This window comes from Habropoda laboriosa, unplaced genomic scaffold, assembly GCF_001263275.1.
Source record: "Habropoda laboriosa isolate 0110345459 unplaced genomic scaffold, ASM126327v1 scaffold186, whole genome shotgun sequence".
Taxonomy (NCBI): Eukaryota; Metazoa; Arthropoda; class Insecta; order Hymenoptera; family Apidae; genus Habropoda; species Habropoda laboriosa.
The window spans coordinates 1744061-1766533 of NW_017100427.1; the positions used below are offsets into that span (position 1 = coordinate 1744061).

The 22473-nt window shown below is 43.1% G+C and overlaps 1 protein-coding gene across 1 annotated transcript; it reads right to left on the minus strand.

The window, feature by feature from the left end:
* Positions 1 to 969: 969 nt before the first annotated feature.
* LOC108575577 (SNF-related serine/threonine-protein kinase-like) lies at positions 970 to 18499 on the minus strand. The gene is made up of 8 exons (XM_017938401.1): positions 18452 to 18499; positions 8297 to 8500; positions 6332 to 6484; positions 5045 to 5291; positions 3731 to 4082; positions 3396 to 3524; positions 3203 to 3308; positions 970 to 3094 (listed from the first exon to the last, which is right to left on the minus strand). The coding sequence occupies exons 2-8, from the start codon at positions 8489 to 8491 to the stop codon at positions 974 to 976; spliced, it is 3303 nt and encodes a 1100-aa protein (XP_017793890.1). The 5' UTR covers positions 8492 to 8500; positions 18452 to 18499; the 3' UTR covers positions 970 to 973.
* Between the last annotated feature and the right edge of the window lie 3974 nt (positions 18500 to 22473).

Genomic DNA, 22473 nt, shown 5'->3' on the forward strand with positions numbered 1-22473 from the left:
ACCGCTTGGTATATCTCGAGCGAGCGACGAACGTATGTTACGAGGGCGTCGTTATACGGTAGGAAAACGGCAGGGCAATCGCTATCCGTGAGAGGAACCGTGTGGATAAATGGGGTTACAGATAGATAAATAAAAAAGGGGGGAAACAGAGAAGAAGACCCTCCAAGGTTGCGAGATTCCAATGTTCGCGGACGCCTGATGATTGTTTCCCGCGCGGCGTTACGTCGATGTGTCTACGTCATAATACAAATTAAGATAATGAAATGATAATAATAATAAACTCTGTAATATTTAATATAGGTTTGTTCACACGGACTAGATACACTTCCCGCAGAGCGACAAATCGATCGATACCGCTCTCTCCCTCTCGAGCACGACATTTTTCTCTTTACACTCGTCTCTTGGCTACGCATCGCGTTCGAAAGGTTACAGGATCAGGTTTAAGCTGACACAGCATCGGTCTGTTGTGGAAGGGGGGGTTTATGACGCGTGATCGATTGAATACATTGACCATTGTGACGCATGCTTGCCGCATAATCGGCTGGAGAGGTCGCGGTTTGTTAACGATCACCAACGCACACGTCGTCGCGTACAGAGGATCCTCTTCGTCTCGCGCGTTTAATCGCGCCTCTGGTATACCACTCGTCTCTTCTCTCTTCGTTCTCGCCTCCTCCGGCACGCGAGAAACCACCGCCGCTATGACATTGATTGCACTTCGTGATAATCGCATCTCCTCGCGCCTCCACGCGCGTCCGTCCACTCCATCGCTTCCGTTATTAGTTGCTAGGCAATCGTCTCCCGCCACAAGATGGCAGAGACTGGTGCACAGGATCGTGTGCAACCGTACTACCAGCAACTCCAGGTCAACAAATACGCGAACCGTGATTGCAACGACTACGGGTCAACGTTCCGTGACCCACGACGTCTTCTTCCGACGTCGTTTGTGCATCGACCGGCTCGCCGTGCCGCTTCATCAGAACAGGCTGCAGCACTTGGACGCGTCGCCAAGGTGGATCTGGCAAACAGTTGGTAAAGCGGTGCAGCCTTTTCCTACCACGCCGTCCTGTACCAGATGCGACAGGCCAAGATTCTGGTTGATATCGCCGTCGCTACCGCGATGCTGATGCTTCCCGCCGCACCATTGCTGACGTGCTTGCCACTTGTCATCAGCTGTAGCGCAGAACAGCATAGACTTCGGAGACGGCGGGCTAACGCGATCTCGAGCGATGCTACCGCAGGATCGAGCCTTGTACAATCGTCCTTTGCCGAACAGACCAGGCAACGGAACGCAGAGCTTCTTGTGAACAGCAAAATACCGGCTCAGCAACCGTATCTTCCTGTTCTTGCAGTCGTTCCTGTTCACCGAGCCGTTTCTGTTCTCCTTGTTGTTGGACGGCGGTACATGGTTCACCGAGCCGCCATTCATCTCCTTGTCGTCGCAGCAGATCTCGATCCTCTGACACCCGTCACGCTGCACTTCCTGCTTCACACACCTGCCATTGGGACTGTTGCAGTTGTTCTGCTTGTTAGACGGCTGCGATGATATCGAGGATTTGTGGCTGGTACTAAGAGACCAACTCTGCAAAAGCCTAGCTCCGAATCCTTTCGCCTTTTGTACCGTGGCTGCTGCCTGAGATATAGGCTGAGAGCTGACGGCGTGCGAGGTTGTGCTGCTCTGAGACACCGATGACGACGACGAGGATATACTTTGGACGCCCAGAACGGCGGAATTACGCGAGACGTGACAGTGACTGTGACAAGACGACGGCCCTTCCGCCTCTTGCACTTCTGTGATACGATTAAGCGACTGACTCTCCCGCAGCCGCGTTTCTCCAGCTCTTCTCCTACCAGCGCGATGTCTTCTACCGAATATAACCTGATTTTCCGAGCATCGATGCCTTCCTCCGGTTGTCGTAGTCGTCGTGGTGGTCGTATTCGTCCCGTTTCCGCTATCCTGTCGATTCGTCTCGCTCGGCGGTGATTCTGTGCCGTGTTCTCCGTTTCCTACACCTCCTCCGCCTCCTCCTCCTCCACCACCTCCGCTTCCTCCTGGATCCTGCGAATCGCTGGAATCGTCGTGACTATCTCGTCTAGAAGGCATCGATTTTCCAGCAGAGGTGCCTAACTTATGCGCCCTCTTCTTCCTGCTCTCGCTGTCGTCATCGCTGGCGTCTGAACTTGAACACGAGGTTGTGCGTGTTTTGTGGAACTTGCTCTTCCTCTGTTCGTACCCGGTCCTCCTCACCACGCGACACTTGGAGCCGCTGCTCTCGTTACCAGAAACAGGCAACGCATCTCCGTCCTCCAAAATCTCGTTCAACGGCGTAGACGTTGAACCAGTGCTTCCTGGCGACGGCATGGTCTTATATTTAGGCGTCAGCGATAAGATGTTATCATTCAGCGAGCCCAAAGGTCGCAGCGGAATCGATACCGTCGACGACTCTGTTAGAATAGTGGTTGTAGTGGTCGTAGTAGCTGTTTCAGCTGATTTCGCCGAGCCCATCGTTAGAGAAGGGTCCAACGACGATGCTGAGGACCTGTGTTGAGCTCCCATCCTCCATTTATTCGCTGGAACAGGTCCTACTGACTTCAGACAGTCGGATACCGACTTCGGCCTATTCTCCGTGCATCTTTTCCGCGACCAGCCAGGAAGCGACCCGTCGTCCAGACGGTTCTTCAGGTTCTCCTGGCTGGTGGAGTCGAGATTCGTTGCTGCAGGTACATTGTCCACGAGCTGAACGCTCGCTTGAAGCTTGCCCGTTGCTCTCTGTAAGACAGGCGACGAGGAATCGTTAGTGTTCCCGCTATTTGGACTAGACTTTAGTCGCTCCTCTCCATCGACGATCACAGGAACCACGTTGATGTCCTTCTGCGAGTTGCGCTGGGACGATAATGGCTTGTGACACGGTTTCTCCGGCAGCTGTGATAGCCTCTCTTGCAGAATATGAGACAGCTTGCCTTCTGAACGAGAACCGCGGCGGTTGAACGAGTTCAACGCGGAGTTGCTCCCGCGCTCGTCGCGACCAGAGCACGAGGACACGTCGTCCTCGTCTTCTTCCTCTTGCACGATGCTACACTTTCGCGTTCGAATGTTCTGCAAAGAGAATAGGCTTAATTTCTCTTCGGTTTGAAGGATTTCGTGTGGACAGATCGTTGGTTCGTTCGTAAAATCTCTTCTTTTTAAAGATCAATGGATACTTACCTGAGACACGTCACCTGGCGTACGAGGCACGCTCAACAGCGACTGGTTAACCGTGGTTAATGAATTTTGGTCGGCACGCAGACTGCTAGCCACGTCGTCTTGTCGACTGAAAATAACCAATAAGCTCATAGATCATCGGTACACGTATGCTCTCCTATTTAGGCGAGTCTTGACGTATTCACGTATTGCATACCTAGGCGAGACTTCGAGAATTTCCGGTCTAACCTTCTGCACCTGCTCCTGACGATGAGCGCGCAACTTCCTCTCAGCTAGCAAGAAATACGTCGCCGTTATGTGATTGTACTCGTTCTTGTCCAGGGCTCTGCAACGTGTTTGAAGAAAAAATTATTCTCTGTAATTGTAACTTTCCTTTTAGCTTCTAAGACAATTACAAATTGCAAAAGAAGAGTAAATCTCGCTGACTAGGTACACACGGTGTCTTGTACTTCATTCTAACTTGATTACAACGCTAATGTTCCGCAAAAACCAGGACGAAAATGGATCTTCCAGGAAATTAACTCCACTTACTCTAATATCTCTTCTTTGGTGGCAATGTTCCCGTTCACCATCTTGGTAATTATGTGATTGTGATGATCGTCGGACACCTGTTGCCTGGAGATCAGAGGCAACGTTTCCACTGGATCCACGTCGGTTCCAGCGGCCAGCCAAGGATCAGCCGCTATTTCCTCGAGCGTTGCTCTACCCTCTGGCTCTCTGACGAGCATCTTCGCGATCAGACGTTTACAGCTGTCCGAGACACGAGGCGGAATCGAGTATTTACAGTCCATGATCATCGTCAGGGTCTCGCTGTCGTTCGCCTCGTGGAAAGGTGCTTGACCGCACACCAGCATGTACAAAATCACGCCGAGCGACCATACATCTGGGGAACAACGCGAATGAGAATGGCAAACAGAGGGTCCAGAATGTGAATGAATTGAAGCCACTTCGAGGCCTGATGAGACACTGAAGGGAAGGAGAGGTATAGGTGGTTTAGATAAGTCGTTAAGGTTGTACTGTACTTACGGTTAAGCTAAATTAGGTTGGTGCGAAGCTGCAAATTGTGAGAAAGTTGCCGGAAGATGTTGACATTGAACGATGGATTAATACAGCGGCAATGGTAATATGATTTTTTTTGTATTAAGGATATGCTAATTTTGGACGTTGGACAAACATACTTTTTTTTATGTCAAAATTGGAAATTATTTTGTTTATCATTGATTAACGAGAAAAGTGTACCAATTAAATAAATTTACTAAGAAACAATGAATTTATTCTTAGAGACAATAACTTTTTAATACCATGGTGTCCCAATATTAATGCAGACCGCTGTAGGTGAAACGAGGAAAAGGAGAATTTCATGTGAAGAATGTTACAAAGTAGGAGAATTTTGAAGAGATGACCGAATTATTTTTATTTATTTACCAATCATCTTGCCTATAATGAATACTAAATTCAGACGAATTTCTGCAATATATCACTCTATCACAATTTCTGCTAACTACTTAACCCTTTCGTGACTCAATTATTTTTCTAAATAATTTCCAATTAGTTACCAATAATCTAAATTGCCATAAATTTTCGTTAGACCACTCAAATAAGAGACACGCACCCCCCTAACCGTAAAAGGGTTAAAAATCCTCATTCCCCGATGAGCTATTAAAATACTCTAAACATTCGACAAACACTTCCACTCTCGGTCAGATATTAAACGGGAAAAGTATGTACCGCGTAATTCTCTTACATAACTGTTTTACTTCAGAATCAGTCTGTTAGTCTAAACTGTTGAAAGAATGGTTCTAAACGAACAATTGTCACGAATGAACTAATTTCAACTGTACTCACCGACAGCAGGAGCATCGTAACTATCCCCAAGCAGGATTTCCGGCGCCGAATACGCCAGGGAACCGCAGGAAGTCTCGAGCTTCTGTCCAGGACAGAATTTATTGCTAAAGCCGAAGTCGGTGAGCTTCACGGTGCCGAGTTTCTCGAAGAACACCACGTTCTCCGGTTTCAGGTCCCTATGCACCACGTGCAATCGATGGCAATACGATATGGCTCTGACTATTTGCCGGAAGTACGTTTTGGCCACCTGTGATCAATTAAAAAGTGTATACATATCGGTGAACAGCACGAACGAGTGAAAGAAAAAAGGAAAAGTGGCTACTACGTCCTTGGAGTTTCAATTAATCACGTGGACAAAGAGGACAAAGACATTCTTTTATTGTTACATATATATATTCCCAGTTCTGTGAAAATTGACGAATGAACGAACGGGTGAAATTGTTCAGTTTGTTTTCAAGAATTCTCCATTTTCAACGTTCCATATAAATGAACAAGGAACGGCTCGAGTCTTTGGAATACGATGAGTAACACTTTGCTTGTGATTCATAAAGTAGTGCATGATAAATAATGAATGCAACAAGACGTTTCAGTCAATGGTGTATAATTGTTATTAATAGAACTACAGATACAGTTAGGCGGTAGAATGTTAATGTATCTAGAATACGTCTGGTGCGAATGATGCACCTTGTTTCATGGTACGTATAGCGTGAATGAAACACCCTTTGGAACAGCACCGGTGTCGCATTTTTTATTTATCATTATCGAGACGATTAATTTAGAAATCTGAAACATTCCTTGGATCCTTGTGTCGCTCTTCTTATTTATCATTAATGAGACGATTAATTCAGAAATCTGAAAAATTCCTTGGATCTTCAAAATAGTTGAAACGTGAAAAAACACAATATGATCAATTTATCAAGTTCTTCCAAGTACATTTTTTTTTTCAAAATGATGCAAATAATACTGAGACTACATGGTAGAGTCGAGTTCATTAAACATAGGAAGTTATTCCTACTACTTTCTTGGAATATTCGGAACACAATATTTCCGACTGAAACGAACAACGTCGATACCAAAGATCCCTACAGAGAAATATAGGGAGATAGAAAATTAGACTCCGTCGTATTCGTCGTTTTTGCGTCAATAGAAAATATCAAATTACCGAGAAAACGTCGCCGAGAAACTCCCGGTAAGAACGTTCAGTGTGAACCGAACGCGTAAAATGACTTGATTTTCTCGACAGAACAGGATCATTACGTGCAATAGGTTGAAACGATCGCGATATACCTCCTCGCTGAGGCCGCTGTCGTATCGCATGATGTAATCGTAGAGGTCGCCTCCATCGCCGAATTCCAGGATCAGGTAAAGCTTCGTCTGCGTGTCTATCACCTCGTAAAGCCTGACCACGTTCGGATGTTGCACCAGCTTCATGCATCTCACCTGTGGAAAACACGGTGAGAAAGGAAGGAGTACGGTGGAATTGTTCTATTACATGTACGAACTTGGATCGTTTGAACATTTACTGCCGCTGATGCTTGCCTCTCACACCAACACACATGGTCAACGACCTTTTCTCCTTCCCTCTCGCGCCATTATCTCGTTGACCTTAACGAGATCTACAAGTTCGAAGCGGATCGTAGATCTTTCCTACGCGATGCCGTCGAGAGCGGATCTTACGCAATGGCTTGTTAATATTTAACATCGAATGTCGCGGAACGATGGAGATCGTGCTCGTAGGAAGTTGGTAGGTACATGTCAGATTCTCTTTCGTTCGCACGTTTTAGTAAATATAGGTTAGGTTTTTGTTTTCGTGGATTGAGTATTGGGTGAATTTTAAGTCTTTTCGTTTAACGGTGGCACACGTTGTTAGATTGTTATATGTTATTTTTCAATAGCAGTGTGCCATTTGGGAAATTGAAAATGTAATCTGCGCTGCGTGGGGCACCCGTGACCCACGTTATTATATTATTATATGTTATTTTTCAATAGCGGTATGCCACTTAGGGTATTGAAGATGGAATCTACTATGCGTGGGTCATTGATGGTCGTCTAATCTACAATGCGTGGGTCACCGATGATACTCTAATCTACTATGCGTGGGTCACGGATGGCCCTTTAATCTGCAACGCGTGGGTCACGGATGGCCCTTTAATCTGCAACGCGTGGGTCACGGGTAGCCCTTTAATTTACGCTGCGTGGGTCACCGATGATCGTCTAAATCTAAAATGCGTGGGTCACCGATGGCCCTTTAATCTACGTTGCGTGAATCACCTGTGGCCCACGTCGTTGCATTTGTCATAAAATTTATATTTTTAATAACAGTATGCCACTTGGGGAATTGAAAACGTAAGCTACGCTGCGTGGGTCACCCATGGCCCACGTCATTGCATTCATCATATGTTATTTTTTTTTATTAACAGTATGCCACTTGAGGAATTGAGAACGTATCGCTACGCTGCGTGGGTCACCGATGGCCCACGTCATTGCATTCATCGTATATGTCATTTTTTTTAATAACGGTATGTCAGCTAAAAAATTGACAACGTAATCTCCACCGCGTTTTACGTCTCGATAGAAAAAGCGAGAATTAATAAAGAAACTTGTTGGTAATGACATAATAGTACTACGATATAACGCAATAGTACAGCAATAAACGAATAAAATGTAACTCGTAAAGCATAGATCAATAAGATATGTAACTTCTAAGTTACACGGTGTTATAGAGGGTTAACTCCACCCTCGAAATCGTAACAATGGAACACCCCGTACAATCCATCAAAGATCCACTATCCAGAGCTTCCACCCAATCCCAACTTACCACACCTGAACGCCCACCATCGCAATTCGCGCAGACTACCGAGACTCCGTTCGAAAAACATATGACGCAACCCCTAACCCTTCAAGCATCATCACTCCCGAGAAGCAGAGATCTGAAAGCTCCCACAGAGAGCGAGAGAGGGAAAGAATGTAGTAAAAAAAACTCGTGCTCAAGCACGATACGCGAGGTGCAGCACGGCTATTGAGCGAGCAAACGGAAGGAAGGGATTAGCACGCGTTTCCATTTCCTTCTCGACTCGCTTTGTGCACGGCCGTATTTCCATTCACGCGGCGCGCAGGGGGACAGGGACAAAGGGATGAAGGATACGCGGTCGCCTTCGTCTCGTCTCGCCGTGAAGAAGACGAGACGAATGGAGAGGAGAAAAAAAAAAAGAAAAAAAAAAACATTTACAGCGCACGCATGTGTGTGCTTACCTCCTGAAAGAGGTGCGCTCTCGAGACCTCGTCGAGTTTACTCTTGTCGATGACCTTCACTGCGACCTTCTCGCCAGTGAAAACATGCCTTGCCAGCTTCACGACGGCGAAATGACCGCGGCCAAGCGTCTCCTCCAAGTCGTACAGGCCGGCGATCTTGCCATCGTAGTTGCTGTACCCCACCCTCCGATGCATCTCGTGTCGCTGAAACACGATGGAAAACAAGACGGTGAATGGCGGAATCAGTTCGTGCTGCGGTGAAACTTGTTCCGTTTCGAAAATCTTCGGACCAACCGTGACGCAGACCAGAGATCTCGTTTCACGGACGAGACCTCTTTGGAAGCCGTGGTACAACACAGTTGGAAAATTCGTAGGTTCCGGGTATACGGAAGGATGGTATATACAGAGTGGAAACGCGGTTTCTGAAGTTTGTGCAGATTGTATAGCTCGTCGAGGGCCATTTATGCTGATGAGGTTTTTCGTTCGAGCCCACTTTCCAACTTAAGAGGCCAGGGATCTTTGAATATGGTAATTGGCAACGTCTATTTCTATTGGTGGTATTCTATCCACATTATGGATATTACGTGTTACATCGCGGTATATACAGGACAGATAGTACAATCGGGCGGGCAAGTGATTTTACATGCATAGATAAGTCGAAAAGATAGAATGAAATTTTTTCACCAGAGACTTGGTTTTTGAGAAAATTGAATTTTAAGATTTGATATGAACTGTTGCTTCCGTTTATAATTTTACGTTGGCAGACAGTGATAATATCTACTAATGTAGAAAGATAATGTTTTTAAAAAAACCGTACGACGATTATATTATTGTACCTTTGGAAAGTGGTTAGACTTCCGCTCTATGTACCAGAAGTTTCATGATTATTTTTAAGTCTGTCTTTAATGTTAAAGGTCTGTATCTTGGACACCTTTTGAAATAGAACGGTCGCCTATCCGTTCTCTGCGAAAATGCAGAAAGCTGTTTGTGATTTCATTAATAAAAAAAAATCGATAGGGATAGGTTTAGAGCAGTCTATAAAAAAAAGAGAACCTTGCGGCTTGAAAATATGTAATTTTGACGTTCAAAAAGATTCTACTGTGCTTTAAATAAAGGATTAATAAATAGTTTCAGAATAACTATCGTAAAATCCTATCTTAATATTCATATACTCGTCAAAATCATACTGTTTTTTTTTATAAACAATCATTAAGGACACCCCATTGTCTAAGAACAACTTCAACAAACTGTTTACCGTGAAATTCAACCTTTAACCAACAAGGGGGTCTCCACAAATAGCGTATTTTTTCCATAAACAACGTAACATTTAGAACTCCCTCGTTATCCTCTCAGATGGTTGGCACGCACCAACTTCCACGTCAAATTTTTCAAGCGGTGAACCCTAACGTAATCACCTTAGATTATTTTGTTAGTGGACTGATCGAATTTTTTTATGTATCACATAACATGATTCAAAGAGGATCTCAAGATAACTATAATACACTTTCTAAGTTTTTTCTTTTCATAAGTTCTCAACGTCACTTTCATTTTGTAATACTTAACCTATAATTTTTTACGTTCATATTTTAGTGAATATTAAGAAGAATTCAGCAAACATCATCGAATATTTGTTTCCATCATCTGTGCTAAAGAAACAGTAAAAAAGAGTATTCTAATAAAAAAGTACCTATCCTAACATTAAAACAAGTGCAGATGTCATAAAAAGATCTAAGCACTTATTGCAGCCTTTCGTGACTGTAGTTATGCATAAAAAAAGCTGAAGGTGACCTGAAAAAAAAAAGAAAGGATACTATAATCATCTTAAGGGCATCTCTGAACCATATTATACGACATAAAAGTATCGGTCTAACTAACAACAGAATTATTTAAGGTGATCACGAAATACGGTTCACCCTGTATATCGGAACGCAAGCATCATAAATTTCTTTTACCGTTCCAGACATATTCTGAGCTCAAATACAATAAACGTTCTCACTATTTACAGGCCACTTCGTGTCCTAACATCGCGAGGTGGTCGCACGTTGTCCGGAGAAACAATTCGAGCACCATGACTGTAATAGCGACGTGCACGTGCTGCGTGCGCGCGAACATTACATCCGCAAGCAGCAACGAATCGATTGTCCACCTTATATGGAAAATAAATTTCTACGCCTACGGGACGCGTTAGGATCAGGCTCAAGGTAGTCGTGTTACACACTCTCACTTTTCCACCGCTTCTTCGTCTATGGGAGTGGCGCTGGCCAGTGATGCCAGAATCGTGGGACGTGGGCCAAAGCGCTTGCCCCCACTATGACTTACCGTCGTCTCCCACTATACCGTCCTCGTGCTCTCACACAAGTGTAGGGGTAGCTCCGTCCGTATGCGTAGCCTGTTCGGCACTTTCCGCCAACAATCTACGTCACCACGTGACACTCCAGCAACCTGAGCGCATGAGTAACAATCAGGAGATTCCCTTTGAATCTCGATGCGACGGTGTTACTTGAACATCACTTAAACTTCCAAAGTTTTATAGAAGTAATTTTAATTGTTTATAAAAAATGCGCAGCGAAATGAAATATTTTACAGAATGTCATTTTTCGACTTCTAGATTCATCCCTCCAAATTTCATTGAAATCTTCGGAGGTCAGGTATGCAGTCTTCTTGTTAACTGCTTTGCACATCAATATTTCTCAAATTTTTTATTTCACTGAAAAATTACAAAATGAAATTACAAAATAATTAAAAATAAAAAGTAACCGTTGCACCGAAATTCAAAGGGAATCTCCTGTTTGTTACTCATGCGCTCAGGTTGCTGGAGCGTCACGTGGTGACATAGATTGTTGGCGGAAAGTGCCGAACAAGCTACGCACACGGACAGAGCTACAGCTACCTTGTGTGAGAGCACGAGGCCGGTATAGTGGGAGGCGGGGGTAGGTCATAGTGGGGGGTAAGCGCTTTGGCCCACGTCCCACAATTCTGGCATCACTGGCGCTGGCTTCGCTCGTATATAAGGGTAAACGAGTTTCGCTTCCGGCGTCCCTTCCGGAACACCGAAAACGGCATTCGGCTTTACTGTGCAAAATCGATCGAACCCCGTTCTCACTCGTCCACCGTTTTCCACTGCAACGAGTTTCATGGATCGGGAAAAGAGGGTCGTGATTATTTTTAGCCGAGAAGAAGGAATAAATAAGCCGGCCCTTGACGATCGACTGAAACGATCGATCGGTAAAAAAGGTTCCTGACAGATTGGCCGAGGCGTGCTGGAAAGGTGGTCACGTACCGATTATAATTTGCGATCCAGGGCTCGTCGATTGTTTTAGCTGCACGCGAAATTGCTTTCTTATTGTTCGTTACTGTACACACCGTGAACCGGTGTTCTCGTCGATCGACGAAAAGGGGACTCGAATAATTTATCGCTCGATTCGAATGCACCGGTCCTGATTTCCAGCCGTAATGATCGCACTTACGACGAAATTGAATTGTTAATAAATCAAACGCGATTCAAGCAGTAAAAACGCCGTATAAAACAGCAGTGAATGAATGAAATCGAATTAGAAGAGCGAAACGACTCGTTTAGCTGTTTTTTTATACGGGTCGAAGATAGATATGGATCTGGAAATATCGATGGAATAACCCTGAACAAAAATTTCATAATGCACATTTCCACTCATTGTTTAGAGTATTATTTTTTTACGTGTATATTTATTAATATATACAAACTGATCAGATAACAGGAACGTGCAAGTCGTAATCACTATAACAATCTGGATTTAAATAACGGTACTCTTGCAACATTTCTGACTGTACTGTGTAGAGTTGCGATGTAAAATGGCTCGATATAGATCGGCTCTAAGTAATAATGCATAATACGATATGTAGGGAATTTACGTGGTTAATGAATAATAAAACAATGTTAAAATGCAGAATGGTAGGAGTAACGCTAAAATTCATAGGAACGTATAGTTCGTTAAAGCGATATAGTGAGGTCGTAAAATCAGTCAGGCGTCAAAGTACACGTAATCCGAGCGTGGAAACAACTGTTTGAGGGAGATAAACAGAGCCTCGTTCAGGGCCGTAGCTGTCAACTCGGAATTAGTTGTTCCGTTAAAATTTTAGTATAGCTTTGGTATAATTAACTTTTAGTAACTTCAATAAAGAATTGTAAACAGAAATTTTAACTATCAATTCACACATAACGTATGATCCTGGGCGTGGTATTTACAATCTCACTATATCGGTATCACACACTGTCTATACAAATAACTGAAAAAAGAAATGTGATTCATCCCTCCTACGGTTAAACTCCTGTTGAAATTGCACGCTTTCCAAGAAAACCAGCAAAAACACATCGTTAAAACGAGTAGTTTCTAACAGACCACCCTGTATATGCAGAAGAGTGCGAACCGTTTAAAGTGAGCGAACGCCCATAACCCAAGTGCAACACATACACTTTGTACAATAATTTCCTTACAACGGTGTCGTAAAAATAACTGACCTGTAAAGCCTGGGGATATTAAATATTCCTCGTGTTGAAACCTGTCACGAAGAGATAGAGAGAGAAAGAGAGATCAACAGAGAACGCACTGTGAGGAGGAGGATACATCGCATGGATAGTCACGAATATTTGTTCGACAGTGAGACACGCGTCACGCCAGTTCCGGTTTCTTTCCGAACCATCAGGCTACGAAACACATTTACGTCAGGACTACGTCGGTAACCGTCAAAGCTGAGACGATACATGGCTAGAAGAAGCTTCATCCATCGACTCTCTCTCTACACGCTATATCTCGTCTATTCAAGAATGGAACAGACGCAAAAATACATTTTCTTTGAAGTGCACGGAAGTATGAAAGGAACGAACAAAGGCGTGCATATAAGACAGTCCCCGGTTATCGTGCACGCCAGTTAAAATTAAACATGTAACGTAGAGAATTTACGCGAGCGGCAACAATCAACGAGGAAAACCTTACGTCTACCTCTCTTTCTGATCTCGAAAATATTTGGATGAATTATGATGCGCGTGCATCGGCATTTCATAACGCAACGATACGGTTCCATAATCCTTACACTACCACCTTACATAAGCGACGCGAACGAGTACGTGTAACAAGTGAATTTATTTTTCCCTACCGCACGGCGCGATTCGTTCATCGATTCGAGATTTAACAAGCTTGTTTACTCGTCCGCTGAATAAATGACGTAAAAAAGAATTGTCCGGCGGTCGAGTGCCTTAGATATTAGACGCGGTACGCGACCATAATTTTACGTAATTGACGATTAATAATATTGCGGAATAAGAGAGGGCGGTAAGTCAACACATGGACCCCTCAAGACGTTATCGACCAATGGTATACGAGCGTGCTTGAGAGAAATTCTTCCTTGGAACACAACCGATAGTCGTTGCATGCACACGTGTGCCAGAAAACTTCTTCGTATTGTCCGATCGGGTGGGCACAGGCAGACAAAAGTGCCGGTTCTAAGAAAAGCGAGCATGGAGTGTCGAGACTTGTGTCTACACTCTCGAGGCCAGTCTAGGTTACAAAGTTAGTCGACCATTATTTTTGGTCGAATTGCTCTGTCACGAAGCGTATTTCTACTATCTTGCTAGGCACAACAGCCAGACAACCGTTTCGTCCCGATTAAAATGCACGGCATGCGGAAAAAGCTTTTACAATGGCTATCGGTTAATTTATAATTGATTCGATGTACTATTTGGTGTCATCGTGTACGTCATCATTGACGAACGAATTTACGCGGTGTTAAAACCTCCATTGGGCATCTTGCCGCAATGGAATTCGCAAGCATCGTCTCCATAATAAAATTGTTCGGTATTAGAGAGATAAATTGTTCGTAGATTTTAACTTGTTCTTCGTAGAAATTATTACAAACTATGTTATATAAATAACATTTTACACGATAACGATATTATGTTCCAATTCCGTAGGAACTTTAAAAAAAAATCCTAACCTCAAAATTAATACTGGGACAAAGCTATACTTACTCCTTGTATTTAGTTTACGATATGAAAACAATTCAACTGACCTATAAAGCCGCGTTTATCGGAGTAACACAACTATAATTAATCGGTAATTAACAAAACATTCAGATAGAAGTCCAAAGGTTCAAGTCCATCGTTGTGTTCCCACCTAAAATCAGGCCACATTCACTGCATCATTCAGTAATTAAACCAGAATAACTGCACGCGTAAATTTCAACTGAACTCTCTGTATCAATTTCAATGTGAAAAAAATCTCACTAAGAGCTTATACGTGTCATTACATCATATCTATATCGTGCACTAATAGCGAAACAAGATCAGGCCGCCGAGCGTGCTGCCTTTAGCCCATCTCCGTTCCTCTCCACTTTGAAATACTCAAGGGTATCTTATGGAACTTGCTATTACCGTGTACCTAATTAATTTTATCGCGTTCATCAGTGGTTACCTGTACCTATCGAGCGGCCGATATTCCGGAACTCGCGTCGCGGCCGCCGCCACTGCACGGGAAACGAATGAACGAGAATACGGATGCTGTCTGTATACAGCCAACTTTCAAACGTTTCAGCGGTGCGAGCGTGAAAAATCTACAATACGTCGATACGTCCAAATATCTCGGCACGACTGATTGGTCTTGACATTTTGCCGATAACAATCTTACATTTACCCCGACATCACACAGCATCCACCTGCGCACGACGCGTATCTGTCGGTCGCCCGTTGACCTGGTTCCGTTGTTGCATACGGACTACAACGAGTCGCGGGGCTCTGCCTATCAACCGAAGATAAAACTTTTACGGTGCCCCCTCGGACACACCATGGCGGGAGGACACGCGCCACGACTCGGAAACTATGTTATCGACGCACCAGCGTTACATAACACTGGAGGAAGTGTAAACTCGTGCACCACGGATCATTGCATTCCTCCGCGAATGAACGACGCGACGAGCTTATCACGACAGGCGTGTATCGGTGATTCAAGTTTCAGAAGAAAAAAAGGAGGAACGAGGACAGCGTATGAATGTTCGAATAAATTTGCTATGTCGAAATGATCGTTTGTACTGTCGAGTTTTCAAGGGAGCATATACGTCGATAGATGGTAATGGAATTGTTAGGACGTTTGAATAATTTCAAACGAGAGGAAGTTTGATTCCGGAGATTGACAAAGTTGATAACCACTGTTATAACATACCGACACGCACCGAAAACAGATAATCATGAACGTGGGTAAATTGGATTTGGGTACGTGGCAACGGAGATACCTAAGCCGGTCATGCCAACGGAATCACACGTAGGATTATCCAAAGTAATTCAATTACGATTCGTAGTCAATTTCACCGCAAGGACACGTTATTTGCATTCTCTATGTAGAAATTCGTTAAATTAATACTGTGGCAACCGTGCTATCTCAGCGGAATGTACACGGTCTTTCCAGTTTGACTTTTAAATATAATAGAAAAGGTACATATTCAATGAGAGAAACGTTTAATTTTCTGTAAAGCATCAAATTCACTGATGCAGGGTGGTTTGTAAAATACATACAGTGAAATCGAGAAGAAAGTAATTTCTCGTGAGAAAAAGTCAGTGAAATTTTAAATGTGGCATTTAACATGGCACATTTTAAATACGGTTTATTTTTCTCAAAGTAGAATCATCACCGTTCCAATTATACCTCAATTATTGAATCACCTTGTATATATAGGTTATGACATCGTTAAAAAAGGTCAGTCCATTTCACCGTGACGTTCTAACCTAAAAGAGGGAAGATCGGATTTCCCTAAAGCGCGGCAACGTAATTCCCAGGGTTCTAGATTAGTCAGAAATCAACAACCAATCAGCGGTGATTCGTTGGAAAGTAAAAAAAATTTCATTAGAGAGTAATTTCACCGGGAGAAACAAGATTCGTCGGATAGAACTCGTTAGCGTTACGAAAAGATCTACGACTATGCATCTGCGAGGGACACTGAGCTAAGGTCACGCCATCATACGTGAGATCTTCTCATGAATTTCATTTCTATCGATATCTCTGCAAGTGAAATGCCAACGACTCGCATGACGTGCCGTTAATAAATAAGCAAAACATAGAACAGCACTGCCTACTTCTGCTTAATGCAACAGGAGTGAATTAATCGCTCGTTCAGTTTCTCGTAAGAGCCATCGACCACATACTACGCTTGTGAAAGCTACGAATAACACGACTTTTCCTCGATTCTCTTTTTTATCATTGATTGCAAATTAATTGCACAGGCCATTGGAGATAATACGCTGCTATCGTTATTTCCAACAAAAGAATTTTTACCAGAAAGATAAAAACGAGAATTGCTTTGCATATTTATGCAAATACAAAACAATTATCCTCTGCGATGCTTTCATTATCATGGTTCGTCAATTTTCGCGATCCTTGAGCTGTTTTACCATCGCCGTACACTACCGGTCACGTGGTCACACTTTCCAAGCGGCGAAGTATGTCGATGTAAAAAGGAAAAAGTAAAAAAAAAAAGACAGACAAAAATGCGGATTGCACAATAACCGCGTTATTTCGTTAAAAAGTACGTTTTGCAACTGCAGGAAAAGGTGGAAGGAGGACGGTGATCGACGTGTGCGCACGGACCCCCGTGAAATTCACGATTTAACAGGCGATAACCTATGGTAATGTGTAATGTAAACGCACTAGCACGAGTGCGTAACAGGTAGCGCTCGCGTACCGTTACCAAGATTCCTCGAGTCTTTGACACGAGGCGGAAGATGCCGGGTGTGCCGCCGCACGCGGAAACCTCTAATAATCCACAACGTCGGATAAAACGGTTACCGATACTGTCTCTCTCTCTCTTTCTCTTTCTGTGTATTGTCTTAGCTGTTTATTCGACCTCGAAAGGCGAGAACAATTAGGAACGATTAGAATGTTTCTCTTCTCCGCGACCATAGAGCTTGAGAGTGAGACAATTTCACGGGTGCAATGCGACGAAGTGCATGCGTGCATTCCACGATATCCGGAGAGTAAGATAGAAACGGACAGAGAAGGTTAGAGAAAGACAGACAAACGAAGTAGAGACTCTGTAATCTGTATCCGTGAGACGATGGTATATCGTGCCACGCCATTTTTAGTCGTCTCGCACTCTTTTCCTCCTCCCTTTCCTTTCATCTCTTTGACCCCTTTCTGTGACCACGGTAAACGAACGTGACGTAATAAGACATTAACATTTCAGAGAGCTCCCGGTTCGTTAACCTGCCGATAGTATCGGGGACCTCGCGCATTTTTTCTTTTTTTCTTCTTCTTTGTTTTTGAGGTCACTTTCGGAAGACATGCTCAGTCGGCGGACTATTAACGAGTTTTCATATTATGCTGATTGTGTTTAAAGAGGAGATCGAATACGCGCGATTTTCGATGCGTTGTTTCGAAACGGTAACTTCGCGCTAGTTTCTGCACAGCGCCGTGAAGCAAATACTTTCACAAATATTCTAAGCAGGTGTTCGAGATACGTTAGTTTTTTTTTTCTTTTTTTTCTTCTCCAGAGATACTGTTACAGTGAAAAGAGCGAAATCTCAGTGATGTATGTCATCAAGAATATATTTGTATACATTGAATTGTATAACGCGACTGGTGATTGGTAGATAGGGTATAACACGTGACATGCATTTTCTACAAAACGTTCGAAAGTTCTGTGTCTATTTAGTTTTAGCTCTATGCCTAAACACTCGCAGTTCAAGGTTGCAATAGGTTATGTACCTACAAAAATAAATATGACGGAATGTCAGACAAAAAGAACGCGAAGGATTTTCCCTAACATATAACGGGTGTCTAAATGGTAGCCACATAGCTCACTGTCGGCGTTTATCGCATGCAAGCAGTGCGCTATACCGTACAGGGTAGGTCGCGAATGTTTATAAACGAATCACGTATCGGCCGATACATGAGTTTTGTCCATCGTACATGATAAAAATTTCGGATACGTAATAGAATTATAATATCGATTAAAAAAAAAATGTTTTTTCATATAACAACGATTTCCGTACATGAATACCACGAAAGATTCAAGTATAGTCGAAGCGTAGGAAGTGGGAGGGAACGGTGTACACGCGGAAGAAGACAAGAAGAGGCATCAGAAGCCATTTTTACAGAAGAGTCCACTAAATGTACCGTTGAATAAAATTACACGTACCGCTTTACTCGCTAGACAGACGAATCCAGCCAGCACTCGACTTGCCTTCTCGTCCGATAGACTGTCATTTGTAACGAAGGTTCATACGCGTGTCAAACACCGCGACGATTAATATACACGGCACTTGGGGCCGTTGTTCGGCCGATTTTTCATACGTTCGCCTCGGTACACACGTTAAACCCGTCTCCTTTCGTTGTCACAAGGAGACGACGCCGACCACGCAGCTTCGCACAATCTTTAACGATCACGAAGACGACAACGACAACGACGGCGAGGATGGTTAAGTCGTCGCTGATTGCCACTCGCGCACGCACTCACGGCAATAGGATGTATGTTTACACGGCACCGCACTGTCTCTTTCTCACACTCTCGTTTGTCCACACAATACTCTTCCCTCCCCGAGACACACGGTCTGTACACCCTTCGTTGCTGGATTACCTCTTCCTTTTTCAGCTGTCTCCTCTCTGTTTCTCTCTTTTCGGGCACCCCACCCACCCGTACACCCTCTGGCCCCTTCGATCCAGCCTTACGAAGAGGAAAAGCAAGATTTCCCTGCTCCTTCCTCGAATGTAGTGGCTCGACACACTTCTAGCTTCTTCTCTCTTTTGCTATTTCGTTCCGTCCCTCTGTATCCTTCTCTCTCTCTCACTCCTTCTTTCTCTCTTCGTTCGTGTCTCTTACTCGCCCTGGTTTCTCTTTCTCTGTCTGTTCCCGTGCTCGTCTCTCACCGTCGCCTGCCTCGTCTTCTTCGTTCCACGGACTCGACCGACCCTTCCGATCTCGTGCACGCCACGCACGCTGGACCGAACACTCGCGACCGGTACTCTCACACTCTCGCGGAATTTAATTTTCCTCGAGCGATTAGATAAAACTGACGGACACCGCGAGCGTCGACGACAGACGCGCTCGCGACACCGTGACACGGGAAAGCTGAGAAAACGTACTCACCGAACTCGAGCTACGAACACTCGGGTCGCGTCTGCACGTTCATACTAACGCCACCTACTGGCGTACGTGGTACACTGTTGGCGTCATACGGACGCGGGAAAATTTGAAACGCGCAGATCCCTTTTCGCCAATTCTTTGTACAATACGATTTAAATAAGTGAAAGAAAATTATAGGAATGTATAAAATTGATAAAGTAAATTCATAAGTCCTTTACAATCAAAATTTATTGAGCTCAGTAATATCATAGAACTTGGCTGACTCTTAGTTAGTTTGTTACTTGTTAAATCACGCATCATCACTTGATACTACAGAAAAAACTTCAGTTACCGATTGAGTCAGACTAAAAATATCCAATGCAGCAAAGTGAAGGAGACTGTTCAACGAGATCTCGATAGATGTCTGTAGTATATATCAGCAATTATTCGTGAAACAATTCTAATCACTCTTATTCTATTAATTACACTAATTGCACAAGTGTTTCATAAAAATTTACCTGACAGAAAAGACAAAGTGTTTATCCCAGTCACTCTTGATCATTCTCCAACGTTGTCCAACGTTGCACCTTAATCAAAACTACGGAAACAATATCGTAACACTTCTTATATATCCGAAAAGTATTCTTACTCAATGACAAATCGCATGACTGTATAGATTCCGTGTAATTGGCCTAGTAAAATTCCGCGAACGACGCACAATCAGCCTGAATATTCCTGTAAACGAAAATTCTCCCACATGAATTAACGTTCGTAGCAACGAACGCCGCTACCACACGAATACAATTTTTGACACTTTTTCAGCATCGAACGTTTAATTCGTTCTTTTTTAATTACTTTATTTAATTTTCTTTAATCCACCGGTGTCCCATTTTCCTCTGTAACTTCCGTTTCCACACGTGAAAATAATTCGCGAATTGCTCATCGTTCCCATAAAGCGCGCAAAAAGCATATCGCGACGCAGACGCATGATTTTCTCAAATGCGACGATTCTAGCACGTGGTTCCTCCCTGGAAAGCGCGAAACATTTCGCGGTTAATAATCGATGGCGAGAGTGAACGTTTTGAAAGTATGGAAACTGTTACGATTTCTCTAAAAAATCGAAGATTGCTTTGGGTGATCGATGACGATGACGACGACCATCATCCACGAAGACGATGTCCGCGTTGAGGCGTCAGCGCGCAGCCAATCCGGCTCGGCGCCAAAATCAGCTGGCCAGTCGCGCTTTCCGGTCGGTATTCTATAAATACTGCAGACAGTCGAAGAGTGCAGCGAACACGGGAGTCGCTGTAAAATCACGAATCCCGGCGGGCACAGTTACGGGTCAGCTTCACCAACGAGTTGAACTTCGATTCTCTGTTTCTCGAGGAGACGGCTAATCGAAAATTCCAAAGTTACTCTGCATCGTAAATTTAAGGTACTTCGTGAAGTCCGCCGCTGAAGGCGGCGGCGGTAGTGGTGGTGCTTGATGACATTTTCGTGGATTAATTGTGTCCCGAGTTAGCCGACCGAATTCTTCGAACGAAGTGCCAAAAGTGCGAGTGAGTGAGTGCAGGAAAGCTGAGAAAGAATTCTTACGGTGAATAGAATAGATACAGGGAAAGTGATAAGTAAGTTGTGTTTCGGGAAAGTGCGATAAAACAGTCTGTCTCGACTGATTGCCTAGGCGCCAGTTATTTTTTCCCCGAGGGCAGATCATCGTTTTTGAAGAATTCTTTTGGGGGTTTCTTTTAGGTACGGTTAAGTATTCGATTAGAAATATTATTTGTGTGATGAATTAAGGGAAATTGTTCAATCAACGTTGCTCGTTTTAAATTGAACTTTCATTCAAGTTCTGTTTTGCTGTTAGCTAGTGAATCAGTATTTAAACTGACCAGATCTTTTAAAGGCAAATTCAATACACTTTTATTAAAGAAAAAACTGTAGTAATGAAATAAAATTACATTTTAATTTAATTACTGTATTTAACTGATTAGAAAAAATAAACAAATCAAACTCTCTACATTTTTATCATTATTAATTAATGGTTACACATATTTATTTGGGAAAGAGATCACCTTGAATAATTCTACATTACCTATTTCAAATTTCTTCATAATACTGACCACATAAGACAGACCAATTATTTTAATTATATTATACACATATATTTTTGTACATTTAGAGTTATTTAGTACAGTTATTTAGTACAGAGCTTTTAAAATCAGTATTGTACTGAATAAATCAGTATGCCTGGTCACTTTACCAATAATAAGCCAATCATTTGCTACCTTATACGCATATTTTAAACATTAACACATTTCTGACAGTCTTAATAAGGAGATCTTAAAAATCATTTGTTTACTTCAACATTTGTTAAGATATTAGATAACATGGAGAGTGGTGCAGAGCGTGAGAGCTAGGATTACTTAAAAAAATAATTTGGATATAAAAATACAGAATACAAAAAAGGGGTGGATAAAAAGTACAGGACAAGAAAAAGAATAAAAACATAAACTTAGGAATAGAGAGTGGTAGATACATTAAAAAATACAAGGAAAGGAAAGTGAGGTTATGATAAGCATTATTAGTAGAAAGAAAGCACATGGTTGGAAAGCTAGAAAGTAAGGTAAAATAGGAAATTAAGACTTGGTATTTAAGGACAAAAGAAAAGGAAGGAAGGAAGGAAAGAAAAATGAACCAGGAGACAGAGATAACAGTGGAAGGCAGGCGAATAGAGGGACAGGTGAAAGGTACATCGAAAAGTGAAAGAAAGGAAAGAGGCAAAGAGAAGGAAGAAAGTAGACAAAATGAAAACTTCACAGAGAAGTGGAGAGAAAAGGTAAGAGCAAGACCAGGAGGGAGAAGAAAGTAAACTTGACAAAATAACGACAGATCAAATAAGATCATTTGAGGAGATGATAAAAAGAATGGAGAATGTATTGAAGGAAATGAGCAGAGTAAGGGAGGAACTAGAAAGGAAGCTAGAAAACAAGGTCAAAATGGTAACAGAGAGAATACAAGGATTAGAAACTGGATGGAAAGGACAGGAAGAGGAATTAATGAGGAAAGTAGAGCTAATGCTAAGAAGAATACAAGAG